The sequence below is a fragment of the Trachinotus anak genome, unplaced genomic scaffold (genome assembly GCF_046630095.1).
Source record: "Trachinotus anak isolate AG129_WGS33_773 ecotype Australia unplaced genomic scaffold, CSIRO_AGI_Tana_v1 ptg000015l, whole genome shotgun sequence".
NCBI classification, from domain to species: domain Eukaryota; kingdom Metazoa; phylum Chordata; class Actinopteri; order Carangiformes; family Carangidae; genus Trachinotus; species Trachinotus anak.
In genome coordinates, this window is record NW_027273866.1 from 11,259,261 (window position 1) to 11,275,550 (window position 16,290).

The window sequence follows — 16,290 nt, forward strand, 5'->3', positions numbered from 1 at the left end:
CAAAATCATACTTTTTTGCACTTGTTTAGTTACTATTCATTTTTATTAATTTATTTGTTGTAATGGAGGCAGCTCAGTGTTTCCTCTGTTCAGCATTCCCATTTCATATTTTTCTTTGAATAATATCCTTGCTGTTACTTAACTTAGAACCAGTGGACTCTCTCAGAAAATGTGACAATCCTAAAGTTTATGTCATGGTCAGCTTTTTTTATTTTATATTTTTTGTTTAAAGATCCCATATTGTATAAAGTGAGATTTCTTTTTTGATTATAAAGCAGGTCTAGGTTCTATATTAATACTGTGAAAGTATCAAAGCCACAGTACACAGAGAAATGCACACAGCCTGCATTCAGAAACTGAGCCTTAAAATGAGCCGTGAGGACTTCTGGAACTTTGTGATGTCACAACAAAGCAGTCACCACTCTCAGCCAAGCCCCACCTAGACCTACTATCTGACCATTCGATCACTCAGAAAACACTGATCCATTGTTACCAGAGCTCCTTCTTAAGAGATCTTCTTAAGGATATCAAAACTTATCAAAATATGAGACCTTTAAGTTTTGTTTCTGAAAAATCAAAACACTATAATACCCATAATCCTCGACCACAGTTGCCATTGAGAAGAAGCCAGTCACAAATCAGAGCAGTAGTGAATTCAAAATGCTTTTGTTGGTGCCATAGTAGTTCAATACAGCCAAAATTAATCCAGAACTTAAAATTGAATTGATTTCTACTGCAGATTGTCTTTTAATTTTTCTCAACATTGTAATTTTTAGTTTTTTAGTGGCTCAAATAACAGAATTTAAGCTTTTAGTTTCTCATTCAGGTAATAAAAATCTGAAAATGTGATGACTTACTTACTCTGCTTGATAAATGACTGCAACAGTGAATCAATAATCAGAATTATTGCTGATTAATTTTTTTGCCAACCATCTAACTGACTAACTGACTGTTTCACTGCTAAATGATGCAGCGTGTCTACTAAGCTCATGTGAATGGGTCGTTCTCTGTTGCAGGTGGTACAGACTCAACTCAAAAACAGGCAAGAAGGAGAAGGAACGAGGAGATATTCAAGTCACCGTCCAGTTCACCCGAAACAACCTGACCGCCAGCATGTACGACCTCGTCATGAAGGACAAGGGCACGTCCACCTTCAGCAAGCTGAAAGAGCGCATGAAGGGGAAGAGGAGATCCAGCGAGGAGGACTCCTCATCGGCCGTCCTGCAAAGCGGATACGGGTCTTTGTATCGGATGCGGCAGCGGTTGCCGAGTGATGGAGGCGGGGAGGAGGATTATGAGGACGACGAGGGCGGTGAGGCCCGGCGGAGCAAGATGAGGACCTTTTTCCTGAGAGGGAAGTTGAGGAAGTCATCAGACACTCGGTCCAGCACATCCCTGGGCTCGGAGAGCAGTGAGTCGTCGTCACGGGGTGGGAGCCTCAGCCCCACAGCCGGCATCAGTGTGGTGGTCTCTGACCTCTCCAACTCACCCAGTAACAGCAGCAACCTGACAGCAGACAACAGCCCAGGTGAGAACGACCAACACACAGAGCACGTTATCACTTCCTGGAAACATTTTCATTATTAAACTTACTGAACATTATTGCGACGGCAGATTTCAGTTTCACAGTCATCTGTCCTTTACCTTTTTCAACAAAAATATCAAAGAACTAACCTAAGACTGCAGTTTATTGATTGATTGATTAACTGGCTATAAAATGCCAGAAATGATCTATAAATCTAGTATCTATAAATTCCTCATTTTATCCAACAATACTCAAATACAATGTGACCATTCAATGACACCCCCCCATGATAGAAATATTCATCACTCAGAATAACTTGTTTATGATTATGTCTTTATTTAAACTTGAAAAACACTGAGGACGAAGCCTTTATTTAAAATGACGTGGAGAAATGAAAGTATGATAATACCAGATAGAAGAGAAACAATTAAAACAAACATATAAATACATTTATCAAATATTGTAACAACAAAATGAATTGAAGCAGGTGCAAACAAAAGTTAAAAGGCTAGAGATTATAGATTTAAAATGACCAAGAGTTACAAACAAATTAGGTTTTAAAACGCTTTGTAGTGAGTTTCAGATGGATGGTGCAAAGAAGCCGAAAGCAGCTCTTCCAAGCTAAGTACGAACTCGTGGGACATGGAGCACGAGCCAGTCACTAGTCCTGGTGTAATGTAGTGCAGTGGACCAAATGAGCATGGAAGTAAGACATGAAGGCAGCTCTCCAGTAAGGGCCTTGAAAACAAATACGTATACAAATCACACCTCTCAGAGAGAGAGAACCACCCAACCTGTTTGTTGAGGATGCAGCAATGATGAGTGTTAAAAGCATCAACAGTCATGAGCCTGGGAGCAGAATGGTTGACAGCATCAAGGGGCTTGAGAGTATTTAGTATGAATTTTTAATGACTCCTTCCTCCAAGGGAACAAAATGCCCCCCAATCCCTCCTCCACACACTTTAACAGAGCCTCCAGATCCCCTCACTGGTCAAGGAGTCAGGCCTGTAGCGTTCCTGGTGTATGTCTCACATGCGTTAGTCCACTTGTGGAGAATATGATTCATTTAACTCTAAAGAGGAAGCTGCACGTGTGGCTGCTGTCGAGAAAATGGGTGGACTGGATGGACTGTGAAACTGAAATTTGGTAGCATGTGCGTGCCACAGGAGTGGTGAGTGTGAAACAGGAAGAGGCTTCAGATACTCCACATCCTTCCTTTAATTATCTTAACTTATCGAAGCTTCATTGGGGTTATGTAATCTCCCCTTTTTTGTATGTGTGTTAACAGATTAAAGTTTGAAATGTATTTGCTCAACATTTTCTGCAACAGTTGAGTATTTTAGGAAATAAGTTTTGACATTTTGGTTAATATACTAAACTGCTTTGCCATCAAATACTCACAATCAAGAAGCTGAAATCAGTGAAGCTTTGGCATTTTTGCTCCAAAAAATTACTTGACTGATTCATCGATTATAAAAATAGTTGTTGTTTAATTCTGTGTTCACTGACTAATCAATTACTCACCAAATCATTTCAGATCTACTTGTAGTCATGCTCCAATATGATGTAATTCTAGTGTATACGTATATTTTGTCAGCTCTTATAACTAAATAAATTGTGTCACAGAAAGAGGCCATAGACACACATTAGAACATATTTAGTTGATTTTTGTTTTGTGACTTTTCAACTTTTCACCATGTTATTTTTGAATACTTCATCATGAATATCACCATAGAGAAAATGTTATGATTGTCCATATCATCCAGCTGTAAAATGACAGTGTTGCGATAATTTTTTTTTAACTTTCAATTTAAACATAAATCCAGGAAATGTGTGCATCTCCTATTGATAGCAGGCCTGCAAACAATAGATTAAATTTTAATGGAAATCCCACATGAGGAGGAGCTGCTTTATTGTGACAGTCGTGTAGATTTGATGGATGCCATCTGCATTGTTAAATCGCCTGCACTATGACGCACAGAGCAACAGTTCCCATTATACCAGAACTGATTCAGTAATCACACACAGGTAAATTAATCCAATCACTCTTGCTCCTGTGTCAGCCAGAGATACTCACCCATCCTGCTGTGAAAAGAACTGTCAGTCAAAGCCAGTACAAGGTTTTATCACCAGATTAAAGCTGCCTGCAAATTTAATTTGGTGAAGTTATTGATTACCTGCATCATTTTCCCCCCCTCTCTCTGTTTTTCTCTCTCTGTTTCTTTCATTTTCCTCCTTTTCCTCGTTTTTGCAGAGCACACAGCAAACACGTCGCCCAAGTCGTCCTCTCTCAAATGTGAGTTTGGTGATGAGGCCGGTGAGATCACCATAGCAGTGCCTCAGCCCATTGTGTGCGTTAACGGAAGCCATGCTTATAACGTCCAGCCCCTGGACCCAGGCTCAGGAAAACCTGCAGATTCTTTAGGCCTGGGACTGTTGCAGAAGTCTTTGCCTCTCTCCATGTCTCTACAGAACCTCAGCCCATGGGCCTCCACAGACCTCTCCAAAGGTCCTGTGGGAGACGGGCGCCGCTGGTCTTTTGACAAACCCGACAAGGAGGAAAAGGCTGCCATAGCGGCGGCTTTGGAGCAAAGTTGCCCCATGCAGGGTGAGGAGGAGCGTTTGGGACAGGCTGTTCTGCCCAAAGCTGCCTCCACGGCAGACTTGGAAAACCAGGGGAAGAAGCAGAGGAGGAACTTGTTCTCCCATGGGAGAAGTGAGTCTGCTGGGAAAGGGCAGAGTCAGTCCAAGCATGGACCTGAGGAGGCCCCCGCTGCCACTGAGGAGAAACACAAGGGGTGGTTCGGATCAAAGGACTCGCACAGCAAACCCAGGTGAGACACACACTGTGAACACAGAGACGACTTATGACACACTGACAGGTTCATTTGTTGCAGCATCAAACAGGTGATGAATTATCATTTCAGTATGAATATGAATTGAATCAAGATGGTAAAAAGCAGCCAATGTGCTCATGAGCCTGCTGAGAGTTTGTACCTGCACTGTTTGGATTTCCCTGCGTCACTGGTCACAGACTGAGGTGTCTAATGGCATGTGATCTGTGTGCTGTGGTTTTATTCTGGCAAAAAAGTGAACATGAAGGAATGTTTTTGATGCGTAGGCTGATATTTTGGCAGCACAGATTTACTAAAACTGGCGATGAACTAACTAAAAATCTTTTTTGTGTGTTCCAAAACTGTAATGATAATCAAGTAAAATAATACAGAAATCTGTATATGAATAATTTTTAAAATGTATATTCAGAGAAGTGGCATTATGTTGAATGGTTCTGGGAGTAGTTGTTTACTTCCTGTGTGCCATCATGGCTGCTAGACGCTGCTTCCAGCTCAGTACACATCCCTCCTCAGCTCCTGGTCTCAGTCTTTGGTTACAGCAGGTATCTGCAATGCAGATAGTGGAGGGGAACTGCTCTTGTGAATTTAGTTCTGTCAAGCTGAAGCACTGTGCACGCTTTAACATGGTTCAGTAATAATGTCAGTTCTACTGGAAAGATGATGATGCGAGCTGGAACAATCCTTGTTCTTTTACAGGTTTTGTGCGTGTGTGTGTGTGTGTGTGTGTGTGGGCAGGGAGAAGGGGGGGAAGAAAACTCCATTTCATTTTATTTCCACTTCTGACACAAGCACATTCTTAAGTGGGTAATTTATTTGGGAGTTGTCACCTGCTGTCCTGTACTTTCTCTTGTACTGTTCCCTGTTGTGAGTGCATTGCTCCTGCACTTTGTACTGGAGACTTATATAAAATTAATCTTGAATTCAGGCTTTAAAAAAACCCTTAAACAATTTTTTTAACTTTTATTTTTTTAATCAATTTACTTAACCAACACAAAAAAACAAGCACAGTGTCATAATCATACACTGAGTGTAAACAGAATATTGGTCAGATAAGCACCTGCTGATTGAAGCCAGGTCAGCTACTCTGGACCATAGTACGCTCAATACCTTTCTGCCAGTGCTGTAACTATACATTTTCATAGCCTACACACCCACATGCTTTTAGATCCTTTGGGGGGGGGGGAGTGCCAAGTTGGCAGCAGCAGCACTAAGTAATCACTACACCCAGCTGCATCAACTTTTCATAGAAAATAGTACATGGGCAAATGAAAACACAGCTGAGGCACAGAGATAGATGTTGTGTATGAACAGTGTTGTCAGTTATGGAGGATATGAAAAATATGTATGATTGATTTCAACAATTAATACATTTTATCAATAACTGTTTGCATAGTTGCAGACACAGTTAAAGCCACTATGTGCACAATTTTCTTATGTCTGACAGTAGGTTTTAGTTTGTAGAAAAATGTAAAGTCCTGGTGGTTTATCTGTTGATTTCAACCCATTCATCTCAGTGTACCCAGGTTGGATCTGTAGAAGATTATGGCATGTGTTTCTGTCTACCACTGGAGGGTGCTAAAGTCTAAAATTTTCTATACATAGTGGCTTTAATGCTGCACTAATCAAGTTTTTATATTAACTATTGATTAAATGACCTGTAATGTGAGAAGGTTTTAGTTATAGTGGCAAACCCACAAAAAATAGTGCCTTATTCCTCAGTTCTAATCAGCTATACAGAGTATTTTAGCATCTTTCAGCTCATTGTTTTGGTTTTGCAGCCTGCAGCTTGATATGTTTTGGCAGCAGACTGCTATTTTCTGCTAAAAAGTTCTGATAAATCCACTCTACGCTACCTGCCCAACAGATACTGACCCCGTAACTGACCCCATAACTTCAACAGCAAACAACAGACAGACATAGTTAGCGACTAGGTGGTGGACATAATGGAGCATTTCACAGATAACGAGCCAGGTATTTCCTTTAGGTGTTTCTGGAGAGTCAGACTTATATTCATCAGGTAACAAGAAAGATAATGATGAATATTAGTGTTGCTCTGTGTTTGGTAGATGTGTAAATTAGCAACACCTTGGTATCATGTCCACCATAACAAATGGATAATATGTCAGTGTTATGTTTATAGCTTGTTGTGCTGACCCCAAGTGGCAAAGAAAATGAATTAATGCAGGTTGAAATGTGTTTAATTACCAATGAAAAAACAATACAACCTTGACTATAAATAACAAAACTGCCACTGATTAATTAAAACAGGGTTTAAAGAATTAAAGAGGTCTGTACATTTCGAATAAATTGCATAAAACCTGATGATAGACAAAACCACTCTATAAAAATATGTGACTTAAGATGTGATTTGAGACAGAAAAACTACTGCAGACATTAAATGCAGCTGTGTGAACAATCCTCACTAATCAAGAGGACTGTGTGCCCTTCCTTTCACAGCCTGGTGTTGTCGTCTAAACTAGAGCCCAGCACTGATCCCCACCCACCACCCCTCCCTTCTAGCCACCACCCCCCGGGTCCCCCTGTGCGTTCTTACTCTCTGGTTTCCCCACTGCATCACACTAACCCCTTCTGTCACTCACAGACCACCCCACCTGACATATCCCCCTGCAACCCTTTCTTCTCTCTCCTTCAGCACAACCCTTTCTATGATGACATGCTAACAACTCAGCCCCTAAAACCTGTACTGCCTCCTTTGCCCTATCTCTCCAGTTCTCGACCCCCCATAGCTCAGCTCTTTCCACAGGCGAGTAACACTAACTCCACTCTGGCCCACGACAACCCAACCACAGAGGACTCCATCACTGGCACTGGTACAAAGAGTGACACAATGGCCAAATTTGAGAAACGACCCCTTCCTCCTGTTCCTACAGAAGCGTTACAACCTTTAAGCAAGAAGTCGCCCAACCCTTTTATGTTTTCTGGAGAGCTGGATCCGGATTCAGAGTGGGACGAATCCTTTGAAGCGTTTGCAGCAGGCAGGCTGCAGTCTCCAGAGGATCTGACCCCAGAATGCAAAACACAGCAAAATGCACCCAGTGACCATCCACTGGAACACTGCAATACTAAAGGAACATTACTACCAGGTGCTGATCAGAACACAATCCTGAATGACGTTCTACATCATCAGCCTTGCAGAAAAATCTTTTCCGAAACTCATAAAGCCCCCAGTCTGATGACCAACACTAACACACATCATCTTGACACATTTGCACATTTTCTTGAAACAATCCCAGAACACAGAAGCTTTGAGACTGACACCATAACTTCAAATACTTCTGCTGACTCACCACAACTTGAGGCTTGCACTAAAACTAACCAAGCTAACAATACTACCAACACAAATGATTTAACTAATGACTTCACTAATATGCACCAAGCCCCCTGTCACACTTCATCTATACAGCTCAACAGCAGCTCCCCAGATCCTGGTTCATCAGGTCTTGGCAGTTCAGCAGAGGAGGATTTCCTCTCCTGTCTTTCTTCTTCTTCAGACAAATTTTCTGCATCGTCCTCCGAGGAAACTGAGGCTCAGAACTTTGAAAGCAACGTCCTGGGCTTTGAGAAATCCTCTGAGCCAGTAGAGGCAAAAAATTCAAAGCCCTCAGAATCTGAAGATTACATAACTGACAGGTCAAATGATCAATCTTTACTTGATGTGGCCCAGCAAACTATTATTCAGCAGCAGGATAGTGATGAAAGGGTAGATTCAAACAATTCGGAGAGGGCATTGGCGCCACAGTCCCCAGCACCAACAAATCAGCAGCCCTTGATAACTGCAAGAGAGACGGAAACTGAAGGTGCAGATACTCAGACACTAAACGTTTCTGATGTCATGTATCCTGACCTGCTGCCAACACTGTCTGAACTCCAACCGAAATCCAGCATCTTGTCACAGTCTGATGAAGAAAGTAGAGAGAAAGGTATGAATGAATTCAACAACTCTATAGAGGAGTTCGGCGGTAGCCCTGTAAATAACAGTACGGATGTGAAGATTTTTGCAACTCCAGATGATGAACTCTCCTCCACAATCCCGTCCTTACACATTATAACTTCCTCCCCTGATGTGAAGCAGAGTTCGCAGGACTCACCCTTTGGGAGCACAAGTTTAGGAGGCCACAATGCTAGCCAGTGTTCTCCAGTGCCATTTGGGGCTTTTGGTGATTTCTTCAATACCAGTCCAGGCCCAGACTTTGACAACACACTACTGCACACTCAGGTGTCTGATCATAGCTCCAGCAGCTTCCTCCAAAGCCTCTATGTCAGCACTGACTCGCAGGATTACCAAACCTGTGAGTCTCACACGTCCTCCAAGTACTCCAGCGTCTCAGAGCCAAACGAGACTCTACACTCTGCGAACTCAACGCTCTGTGGTGAGCTGAGTGAGATTCAGATGACTGCTGATGCTGCTTTAGGCCTAGAGGACTCTGCAACTGCATCCGAGCCAGCTAACAGAGAAACCAACCAAACTGACACATTTGATGACTCCCCCTGTAGAGCTGATGATAAGACGGCAACTCTTGAGTCAAATTTCATGATAGGGGATGATATTGGTCTACAGGTACTCCCTGCAGCATCAGAAGACTCTAACATGAGCTGTAATCCAAAGAGGCTCAGTGAAGGAGGGATTGAAAGCCTGCAAGTCATCTTAGGTGACAAGTTCTCAATACGCCCCCAGGACAAGTCTGCTACGCTACACCGCTCCCAGTCTGAGGGCACACTGACGTCTGTCTTTGACGAACTCCTGCTGCCCTCCTTCGGGAGTGATCCCGGTGCAATACGGGAGTCCTCCTTAGGTCAACCAGGTCCCGATCTCCCCTGTCTGACCTCCTTTGCTCCTCCTCTAACTCCTGATAGTAGTAGCTCCCCTGTAGCGCTCTGTTCCTCCCCTCCCCTTGCCAACGCTTCGGCGGGGTCATCACTCAGCACGGCACAAGCTGCTGTGCCAGAGCCCGAGAAGACCCAGCAGCAGCAGCAGCAGGCGGCCAATCAGGAGAACAGGTGAGGTTGCACATGTTCAGTGCTTGGTGAAGAGGTGGAGGGGAAACACTTTTTCCAACTACAAGAAATTTCTATCCTGTCGTCTCTTCAACCTCCCTCTGCTGCTCTGCTTCCGCCTGCTTTTCTTCTGAGTCGCCAACTCTCAAGGGGTTTCTCCAATTGTGGTGTGACCTTCTCCTTTTCATCACTCTGTTAAGACATAACCACACACACACACACACACACACACACACACACACACACACACACACACACATACGCACACACACACACACACACACACACTGGTGTTAACAGGACTCCTCTGCAGGTGTCTTGTGTGTGTACTGGCTCTGTGGTAACAGGAGGGGAAACAGAGCCTCAGGCCAATTAGCAGTTATTATTTTTCCCTGATTCCTAACACACAACCCCTCCCTCCCAACACACACATGCACACACACACCATCCCTCGTCCCCACAGGGCCAACCAGTGTTCTCACACAGCCACACTCATTTGCCAAAATCTCAACCAGAAACCTGGCTTTGTACGAGGCAAACAAGGTGTTGTTGTGTCACTGATAGCATTTCCTTTTCACTTCGAGGTAATAACACATTTAACACAACTCTACATGTTTGATTGCACCGACGCATGTAATTAAGTCTTTCAGTTTTGAGCTAATTTAATTTTCACCAGTATTTTCTATAATGAGGAGTCTTACACCTGTCTAACCTCCTTTTACCCTTGATCACTAAAATGAATGATTTTAAAAGGTTGATCTTTAGCATCCGTGTCTGTTGTCATGCTGGAGGTCCACAGGACAGTCTGGTGTGTGAAAATAACAGCTAAACCTGCAATACGTGGGCTAAAGAAAGTGTGAATACAAGTCACTACAGTAAGTGAATAAGTGAGAGGTTTTGAGAAGTAGATTTCCTTGTAAATGTAGGTCACAGGAAACTGTCTTTCCTGTGTTATTGTAATGTGGTAGTTTGAACAATGAGCTGGTTTCTGGTTGTTTGACAACTAAATGACCAGCAAGTTAACTGATTTGATTAAACAGCAAGACAGTGGCATTGTTTTAGCCCTTGTAAGATGCTTCTGTTTAAAAGAAACACAACACAAATCTTAATTTGCTGAAGAGGGAATTTTTAATGTTGTGTTACTTTTGTTTTTTGTCTGGCCCCCCCCCCCCCCCCCCCCCGACTCCAGGATTTTACAAGAAAGTCATAAAAAGTTAATAGAATTTGGGGTGATATATTTTCTTCATTCTTTGTCCCGTTAATCATCTTGAGTGGCAGAAACAAATGGCCACTTAGGGGATTTTACTCTGAAAATCAAATATACTTCCACTTGAGACACTGAAGACAGAGGGAGGAAGAACAGCTGTCATCTCTTTAGTCACTAAATTCAGTTCCTCTTCATCTGTTTAATTTTGTACAATCTGGTGATACATAAATAAAAAGAGCTGTAGACCTCCAGTGTGGCAATCAGATTGAGTCCATTACGTCACCTGAAACAGCCGCAGAGGTTTTGCTGCTGGATCAGCTGGAATACCTGACTGTATGCATTTCTTGTGGTTGTCCTCTCCAGCCCCCACCCAGTGAAGCCCCTGACCACTGCCATACTGGCTGAGGAGAAGCGGACTGAGGGCCGGTCAGTGCTGGCCACCGGCCTAGGAAAGCTCAAGTCCACCATCCACCCGGGGAAGAGCAGCCAGCTCAGCGAGCAGGAGACAGAAAGGAAGAAGGTGCAGTATACCTGTATTATCATTATGTGAATAACACTGCAGTACTGCCCTTCATAGAAAATGGCACTAAGTATTGTATTTATTTGTATTTCAGGTTTAGTAATCATGACTTGTGTTTAGATTTAAATGATTTATATGAAAGATGACTGTTAATGTCACTTCTCAATTCACACTCATTGCCTTGGTAAGGCACAACAATATTATTTAACTAAACATATATATCAATTTTTACCTACATTGAAACAAAGGAAGGTAAATGTAATAATGGGAGTAGTGAATGAAAAAAGAGGCACATTTAAAAAGAAATCTACGTATCATTATAGGCAATTATTACAATGAACCATTAACATGACCAAAAATCTGTTGTATCTTCATGAAAGTGTAATGATTTGTGTTTCATGTCCTGTTAAAAGTTTCTACTGTCATAACTTACACTTTAATAATTGGGTTTTGATGTGTAATTAAAATCTGATAAATAAAATTGTTCCCTGAAACAAAAGGTAATAAGAAACAAAAGATAAATGACATGCATTACTGGTTAAAGAATCCAACCAATTTATATTTTATGTAATTTGGACATTAAAATTCTGTCTCTGGTTGACATTAATTATTTTTTTTTCAGTCATTACAGAAGACAGATCCTTTAATTTAATTTAATTTAATTTAACAACATTGAAATATTGATCAAAATAAATCCAGTTGTTGCATCATGCTCACAAGTGGTCTTTCTCTTTACAAGTGAGACCTGAGTACAGAAAGTAATGTAAATAACAAATACAAATATTAATAAAAGAGAGAATTTCAGTGATTTTAAATATAAATTCATATAGAAAACAGTGATTTAAATGTAGGTTCATATGCTGTATGTATTTATATAAACAATGATCAGAGGTACATTTAAATGCATTCAAATGTGCATTCAAATATGCAACCAAGCAGACAATATGAAGACAAATTATATGCTCATAACTGCATCCTAGTCAGTATAAGCAGTGACTGCAGCCATTGCTCCACCTTTAGAAACTTAAACTCCATCAACAGGAAAACATCAGTGCAGACTTCACACTCGTACTTGTTACCGTAACTTGTTTCAGCTTTTTTTTTCTGCCTTCCACCTGTTTCTCTCTCTGCTCTTAGTCTCTGACAGGGGGAGCGGGATCGTACTACCACCTGACCCACAGCGAACTGGTCGCCATGCTGGTGCAGCGGGAGGCGGAGCTGGAGAGGCAGAAGGCGGAGTTTGAGCGTCAGAAAGTTTTGCTGGCCAAGCGGGAGGTGGAGCTGAAGAAGCTGAAGCCGCAGGTCAGAGATCTGGAGGACTACATTGACACGCTGCTGGTGCGCATCATGGAGCAGAAGCCCACTCTCCTGCAAGTGCGCTCCAAGTTCAAGTGACGAAGTCGCGCGGGGGGGGGGGGGTTTGCAGTTCAATCCTCATCTGTTCACTCTAACCTCCACAACAGCTCTTTAGTCTTTTCACTGCTATGCTGTCCTTTTTGATACAACTATTTAGGCACTGAGAGATGTCGAGGCGATGTTTTCCAGTCGGCATGCTTTACAGTACTGAAACACGTTCTCTTCAAAGGGTTTGGTTGGGGGCGGTTCTGAATGTAGAGGGTCCTCAGGTTGTTTTCAGGTTCACACAGCCAGTTGGTTTAAAGCTCACACAGGGTTTACAGCCTAGATTCTTCCATTTTGGGGTCCTGATTGTAGAAACACTGATTCCTCCTTTTCACCTCACGTCACTTCTATCACAAAAACAGAAAAGAGAGAAATTGTAGAGTTTCAATCCATAACAATGTATATCCAACTATTTTTGTTTCAAAAATATACACTTCCTGTAAAGTGTTACTGTAGCATACCATCAGTTTTTACACTGGCCTCCTTCTTTAGACGCAGCCATTGGTTTCAATTTATCTCAGTGCAGCATGAAAATCAAGTTGCAGAGACTTGAAGATGTCTCAAGAAGGGTATCTACTACTCATCAGCTTTGTTGATTTTGTCTTAGCAATGCAGTTGAGAGCAGCACCTGTTATTTTTCAATTAATGGATTAATCGTTTGCTCTACAAAACGTAAACAAAAAAGTGATAAATGTCACAATTTCATAGAATGTGAGATGACTTCCTCAAAGTTTCTATATCATCCAAGTAATAGTTCAAACCTCAGAGGTATTCAGTGTAATGTAGTGTAACTAATTGCTAAAACAATTAGTATCTTATAAAAACAGCTAATTTTCTATTTATTGACAAATTGATCAATTGACCAGTTCTGGCGGAAAAACAAGAGACTTTTATTTTTGAGCATCCAGGATACACCAAAAAAGGAGAGTTTTCAGTCCAGACCCTGCTCACAACTTATGTATTACACAATGGTAACACACCACTGACAATATTTAGGCAACAAAATGATCAGTGTGGTAAGTTTCAAGTTTCTACAGGTGGTTTTTATGCTTAGCTGCAATGAACTTAAACAAATGGCTGCCAAGAGGGAAGGAAATTAGACCTGAAACCGACAAATTGCTTCATCATTTAGTCTGTGAAATGGCAAAAAGCCATCCAAAGGTATTTGACTTCTATGGTTAAAACAGAGAAAGGGTCATGGTTGTGGTAATAATTTTCTGATGATCAATCAGTCAACCAATCATTTCAGTTCTAAAGTAAATAAACTTTAATCTTGAAACGTGCTGTAGAAAACGCGTATAAACAGTTTCTGTTTCATCAGTGTGTTTATTATGAGGCCTTTCTGTAATGATTGACACCTCTGTGAGGGAAGGGCCTCACCTCTTCCAGGTGATGTATATGTTGTTTTGGACTGACACTCTACAAACGTTCCCTGATAAATACCGAGTGCTCTGGCTAGTTTTTGAAACCACAAACCAAATGAGCGGAGTGAGAGTTCAGCCTCGTCACGTGCACATTACTGGGAACTGATTGTAGCTCATGAATGTTCAAAAGTGTTCTTAGCCAGCAAGTGAATGGTTTTATTTCCCACGAACGACAAGTGCTGTTTATCTTTTGCTTGTTCCCTCCCCTTTTTTCCTCTTTTTCTTCTTCTTTCTGTTCTATGGGCATGTCTTGAAATTACCCATAATGCTCAGCCACATAAGCTAACTGATTGTTGTATGGGGTCACGGTGTTATCAGGTGAAGACAGTGTCACTCGGTATCCGAACAGTATCAAGATGAGCCATCACAGCTTCTCTGATCTCCTGCTTCTGCCTTCCCATGTGTGTGTTATCGACACGGCCTCCACCACATTGAGAGAATGCCTGCAACGTGCTGGTACTTGACTCCCACTCCCTCTGTGTCTGTGTCACATCTGCTCGAGCACGCATAGCGCTACAGCTTTCAGGTGTTATAAAGGGATATATACCGCATTCTAAAGCATATATGCCGTACTGAAATGCCAAATGCTGCCTTATTTTTGTTTTTGTTTTGACATTCATTAAAAATCTAGCACTTCATTTTACTTGTCGGGGCCTGGGGCAGGTTTTGAAAAGGAAAAGCCATCTGTTCACTGAAACCTTTTATTTACTTTCTTCTGATGCTTTGTTATCATATTTTTTAGAGCACTGCACAAAAATAAAATGTATGCATACCAGTAGAAAATGAGCAGTAACAGTGTTTTTCCTGTGAAATGCCAAAAAAAAAAAGCCTTGAAACTTAATCTATGGAGCAGATTGATACACCATAAAGTATTCTGATATGATGCCACTTTTAACAGCATTTGTGGATGTTTTTGCACTACTTAATCATCAGAACATAACTCTACTGTACCTGTCCGTCTGATATTGGTATAGTTAGATCTACTTTACACCGTACTGCACTTTCTAATCGCTCTGTGATTTAAGCACTCGGCCTACTTCGACACCACAATGACGACTAGCCTGTGAGCTTGAAGCATACAGAAAACATCCAAACGCGTCTTGTCATCTCAGTTCTGCTGTGCGATCGCAATATCAAGTGCATAGATGACTGTAGAGACATATTAAATGTGACTCAGCACTTATGAAGCGCAAGAATACACGTCCTCCTTCCATGTCTTCCATTTTTAAAATTTTTTATTTAAGTTTAAATTGATTGTATTTTGTCCTTGATTGTGTAGCTGGTGGAGTGTGCTTAAGGTAGTATGTAAGATTGGAAAGTTTACAATTCGTGATGCAATTCTGTTTCACAAATTTTGTATATTTAATAAAGAATATTTTGTGTTTCTTGCTCACTGTATGTTTGGTTGTAAATCTTTCTTTGGGGTGTTTTTGTGTGTGTTTTCCTGCATGGGAGACTGTGCAAGTCTTACAAATAGTTTCCATGTTTGCGTTTAGGGTTGGTTTCTGATAACCAGTTCTTCTTTTAATTTACAAAGAAAAATGTATAAAATATTTAGGCCATTTAACTAAACAAACTTTTAGTTTTAGTTCTCAGTTTTTCTTTAGATTTTAGGTTTTTACTGTAAAGTTATTTACATATTTTGTTGTATCTACATCTTAACAGAATTATTAAAAAAGTTTGGAAAATAATTGATAAATTGTTAAAACCCAACCCTTAAATGCATTTCAAGCTTCACATCTAACCACTCTCTGTTTAATTAATATAAATATTAATTAATAACAAAAAATAAGTCCAACATATTTCATCACAGTGATATGTCTACTGCCTACAATCTAATGTAAAATGTCTAATCTGAATGGCACCTAGGCTTTCACAGGCAAAACTGTTTGGTAATCAACTTACAAATGCTGTGATTACACCTGTTTTACCTGTGAGGTACTATCAGTACTTTAGTGAGGAGAGCCAATAAAAATCAAGTAAACTGGAGATATGATTTGAGAAAATGTGTTGTAGACGTTGAATGCTGCAACAACCTTTAATTAAATCTAATTAAAGCTAAACTGAATCTAATTTGAACATAGTTTATCTGTCCTATGATGTATGTTCTCATAGGGCACTAACAGTATCACAAGTAGGAGTGTAGCCAGGATTTCAGAAACACCGTCTAAAATAACCACTCCACTTTTCATAATTATTATAATGTTTTATATTTTATTTATCGTTAACTCTAAAATATTTCCTGTCTATTTTATTTCCCTTCATGAAGGTGTAATTGCTGTTTGAAAGCCCTCTTCACATTGCCAGGAATAACATACTGCTGCAGAAATACTGCCTCCCTT

At 41.0% G+C, this 16,290-nt stretch overlaps 1 protein-coding gene across 3 annotated transcripts in view; it reads left to right on the plus strand.

Annotated features, from left to right (window-relative positions):
• The window catches only part of rab11fip5a (RAB11 family interacting protein 5a (class I)), a 30,147-nt gene extending 14,801 nt beyond the window's left edge, over window positions 1-15,346 (plus strand). For all 3 annotated transcript variants that reach the window (XM_071498835.1, XM_071498836.1, XM_071498837.1), the window contains 5 exons: window positions 1,017-1,528; window positions 3,780-4,359; window positions 6,838-9,399; window positions 10,967-11,123; window positions 12,261-15,346. In XM_071498835.1, coding sequence (XP_071354936.1) covers window positions 1,017-1,528; window positions 3,780-4,359; window positions 6,838-9,399; window positions 10,967-11,123; window positions 12,261-12,518 — 4,069 coding nt within the window. In that variant the 3' untranslated portion in view covers window positions 12,519-15,346. The remainder of the gene's footprint in view (window positions 1-1,016; window positions 1,529-3,779; window positions 4,360-6,837; window positions 9,400-10,966; window positions 11,124-12,260) is intronic.
• Window positions 15,347-16,290: the final 944 nt, after the last annotated feature.